Source organism: Brachionichthys hirsutus, chromosome 20, assembly GCF_040956055.1.
Source record: "Brachionichthys hirsutus isolate HB-005 chromosome 20, CSIRO-AGI_Bhir_v1, whole genome shotgun sequence".
Lineage (NCBI taxonomy): Eukaryota > Metazoa > Chordata > Actinopteri > Lophiiformes > Brachionichthyidae > Brachionichthys > Brachionichthys hirsutus.
In genome coordinates, this window is record NC_090916.1 from 3,894,299 (window position 1) to 3,898,398 (window position 4,100).

The 4,100-nt window shown below is 47.2% G+C and overlaps 1 protein-coding gene across 1 annotated transcript; it reads right to left on the reverse strand.

Annotated features, from left to right (window-relative positions):
• Window positions 1-416: 416 nt before the first annotated feature.
• LOC137909099 (CCN family member 2-like) lies at window positions 417-3,017 on the reverse strand. The gene is made up of 5 exons (XM_068753521.1): window positions 2,834-3,017; window positions 2,457-2,673; window positions 2,112-2,363; window positions 1,810-2,021; window positions 417-1,717 (listed from the first exon to the last, which is right to left on the reverse strand). The coding sequence occupies exons 1-5, from the start codon at window positions 2,894-2,896 to the stop codon at window positions 1,421-1,423; spliced, it is 1,041 nt and encodes a 346-aa protein (XP_068609622.1). The 5' UTR covers window positions 2,897-3,017; the 3' UTR covers window positions 417-1,420.
• Window positions 3,018-4,100: the final 1,083 nt, after the last annotated feature.

A 4,100-nucleotide genomic window follows, 5' to 3' on the forward strand; every position in this document is an offset into this window, starting at 1 on the left:
AATTCTTGTTTTTGCGGTTTATGACCACATCTATTTTTCAAATATCTTCTATGCGGAAGACGCCATTACAGTAAATAAAGTTACATAAGCTAAATGGGAAGTGGAGGAACAAGCCAATGCTCCGAGTTGATTATAATGAGTGAAAACTGAAGGGTTCATAATGCTGCTACTATTAAGGGAATACAAGTACCAATAGCTACAACTCTGCTGCAAGGCAGCTATAAGGGATCACAGAAACAGATTAAATGAGCTGACTTTATTGGCTCTGAGAGTGAGCTATTTGTGTTAATTGATAATCAATATCTGCCCGGTCTGAGAACATCAGATGAAGATCTGGTTGTGCAGAGCCCATGTCTAATTCCTCGTGTAATAACTGGTTTGAAATCACCTTGAACTCAGAAAACACAGAGAACTGGTTTGTATAAAAAATATAACATTTTATTTTCCAGCTACAAAGTGAAACATGTAACATTTTTGTCACACTTCTCAATAAAATAGTAAAAAATACTGTTGACAAAAAACAATACACCATTGATACAATTCAAAGCACAGGACAAATTTGGCTTTTAAATTAACTTATGCTGTACAGATATATACACGATTTACACATCAACAATAAAAAGGAATGAAGTTACAATTCTTCCAGTCTTTGCTTCTATTTTTGTACAAAATAGACATTGTGTTGCTATAGATACTTGGTTTCGTCCTTCTGACCTGAATCAGTAAAACTCATCTCTTTTTTTTCAGTGCCGTGGCAAAGCCCATTCTGTTCCACATCGAACCCTCAACACTGCCCACCGCTCGCTTTCTCATCCACATGCTGGGCGGAAACTCTGACCTTTCCTCTAATGAGCAGAGTTTACGGCGTAGACACAGAGACAAGGCCAACATTCAGGGTCCGCACTAACAGACACGAACACGCACAAACACACACTCACGCACAAGGACACATTCAGACCTGTTTGGACAGGGGAACACTGGCCTGCTGTGGTCTGGATGCTCCATCTACAGCTGCTTCGTTTGCAGGTCTGGTCTGGGATTGGAGGGTGGGGGGTAATTAGACACCTCATTAGAGAGAAGGTCATGGTTTAGATAGAGTATAGAAATGCGTGCATTAAATTGGACGGGTCTGCGGAAGGTATTTCAACAGCAATGAGCAGAAACCTGGCAGAAGGTTTGTCAAAAATAAAAAGTTATAGTGCAGAAATCAGTTGGAGCTGCAGTGCAACCCTCTGTCTGAGTCTATGTGGCTGACGAACACCAGCCGTACAAAACACACAGGCACTTAGACAAGTGTCTGGACTTGTCTTACAACAAGAAGTCAACAAAAAAATCAAACATAAACATATATACTGAGCTGCAAAATGAGATGGAGTTCTGTTTGTTTTCAAGTCGTTCGCTGCTCTCCTCCTTCAGCGGCTCACGCCATGTCTCCCATCATCTTCTTGTAATACATGGACTCGAAGATGTCGTTCTCTCCGGGGCAGTTGTGGTGGCAGGCGCAGGACTTAATGAACATCATGTGCTTCTTCATCACCTGCCCATCGGGGCACTTGAACTCCATGGGCAGAGTGGCGGTTCTGTGGGGGGTGCAGCAGCGGCCGTCGAGGCAGACGCCGCAGAACTTTGGCCTGTAGGACTTGGTGGTGGTGCAGCCAGAAATCTCAAACTTCATGGGCTTAGAGAGTCTGGGAGTGCGGATGCACTTTTTTCCTTTCTGTGGAAAGGAAGAGAAAGCAATGTTGTTAAGGAAATGCTTTCTGATGTACCTGCCGAGTCCTGAAAGTCCTGGTTGAATTAAAGACTCACCCGAATGCTCTGCTCCAGCTGTGACTCGCATGGACGGACCATACACAGCCGCGTCTGCTTCTCCAAGCGGCAATCGCGATTATCATTGGTGACCCGGGTGGAGATCCCGAGGCCACAGGTCTTTGAGCACGCGCTCCATTCAGTAGTCTGAACCAAGCAGTTCTCCCTCATCGTGGAGAGATCGGGGCCGTAGGTCTCCTCCTCTCTGTAGGCTGCAGCCACAATAGGAATGGATCAGCTAAGCTCCCACGAGAAACCGCGGTCTAACGCTTACAGGCTACCAGAGAAGGAGTCTAACTTACCGGCTAACGCTGAGCCCATGAAGCTGTGTCTGTAGGGAGAGTCACACTCCCACTCTTCGCAGCACTTCCCTGGCACTTTGACACGTCTTGGCATGGGGCAGTCCGGACTGGGCAGCCGGATGTCCATGGGGCACAGGGGGACGCAGCCCACAGCGCCATCCAAACAGGTGCACTGGTACTTGCAGCTGCTCTGGAAGGTCTCTCCGCTCTTGTACACCATTCCTCCGAACACACAGGTGGCTCCGTCTCGTGCTGTTGGGGGGGGGACAACAAGTTAAATGTGATGATTCCCTTCCTGCATTGAGGCTGGCTTCAGCATTTCTTATTTCTTTTCCAGTAGCTCACCTGTGCACACTCCAATGCGTCTGTTGATGGGAGCGCCAAAGTCACAGTAAAGACCTTTGTGTGGGTCACAGAGATCTTTTTCAGTGCAGAGTTCTCCCATCTGTTTGGCGCACACCCTGCAGCACCCGCAGCCGTCCAGCACCAGGCTCACTCCTGGGGGGCACTGAGGTGGAGTCGCAGGGCATGAACACTGGTTGCTGCACTCCTGAGCTGCAGCCTAAGCAGGAAACACACAAAGTTTAAAACGCTTAGTTAGATATCATCTAGTTCTATGTAAACGCAGAAAGCACCTTAAACTTTAAGTCAAGTTTTGACGATTAAGTTTAAATTCTTAAAGCCAACGGTAGAAAATCATTTCCGTTGAGTTTTTGACTCACCATCTTTGAGAGCAGGATGCACAGGAAGGACATCAAAAGCGTTTTCTTCATTCCAGCAGACATCTTCTCTTCCTTTGTAGAAATTCTCGTTCTTCCTTAAGTCTTGTGGCGAAAGTCTTCCCTTAGTCTCTGAGTCTGAGCTGGAGAAACCTCTTCTGATCAAGTCGATCTCTTGTCTGTTCTCGTCGTGTTTCTCCGGTGCTCCGGTCAAAATCTCTGTGTCTTGGTGAAAGCTAGAGTTTAGCTTCGGTAGAGGAGCTGATCTGAGTTCTGACTGCAGAGACGAGCTCCCTTTATACTCGCTGGCGCTCGAAACACGTCACCGGGAGCTGAATGGAGAGCCAGCCCTGGACAAACATGGACATGCTTGGCATTCTTTCCTCGCTTCCTGACCCCCACTCCAGACATCCCACATTCCTGCTGTCTGAAGGCAAGGCTCTGCTGCTCAGCCAAACAACACTGACGCTCTCAGAGCGACTTTCATTTGGAAGGGGAGGTTAAGTCTGGTTAGAGGCCTGGGACCCCACACTGGGAATTCCTGAAGGCTGACTTAACAAACAGACAAGCCGGTACCTATAAATATTATTCTCAAAGAACAGAGGGGAAAGAATTAGCCACGTTCAAAAGGGAAAAACTCTGCGTGAAAGAAGAACAGTTAAACAACAGCAAGTGGAAACTCGTAAAGATGCAGCAACATGCAACGATTAGACGCTACTTGATGTGTCCCCGGTGGGAAGACTTTAAACAGCATTCCTTGGCTTTTGCTTCAAAGACGCACACACAGGCAGCACTTAAGTAAATTAGCGCGAGCTGTTTGGGGAAGGAAATCCATTTCATTCATTATCTGGGCATCAACAAAGGACCTCCTGCACAAATACTTGGCTACTGCAGCAGCTTCTGCACTAGTGTGGCAGCATCTGGGACGCTGCAGAGGCATTCTTCTGCACTGACATCAGTGACTAAACTGAATCTGAGCGCGCCACCCCAAAAGAATCCCCATCATGAGCGCATTATGATCTCCTCATGAATAAAGCTGCTTGATCACAATTCTTCCTCTAGTCATATTTATTGTGTGATGTCATTCCCTTGGAGAATATGTACGCCAGAATCAGCGGCACGGTGGCGTAGTGGTTAGCGCCTCACAGTAAGAAGGTTCGAATCCTATCTGTGAGGATTTTGTATGTCCTCCCTGTGTTTGCGTGGGTTTTCTCCGGCTTCCTCCCACCTCCAAAAACGTGCAACTTGGGTGTGTGCGTGAGCGGTTGTC

Excerpts from the sequence above, each read along its gene's own strand:
- LOC137909099 (XM_068753521.1), bottom strand. The coding sequence starts at position 2,896 with ATGTCTGCTGGAATGAAGAAAACGCTTTTGATGTCCTTCCTGTGCATC. Across the intron at positions 2,364-2,456 it reads ACGCATTGGAGTGTGCACAG|CACGAGACGGAGCCACCTGT; the intron begins GTGAGCTACTGG and ends CCCCCCCAACAG. Across the intron at positions 1,718-1,809 it reads AGCTGGAGCAGAGCATTCGG|AAAGGAAAAAAGTGCATCCG; the intron begins GTGAGTCTTTAA and ends TCCTTTCCACAG.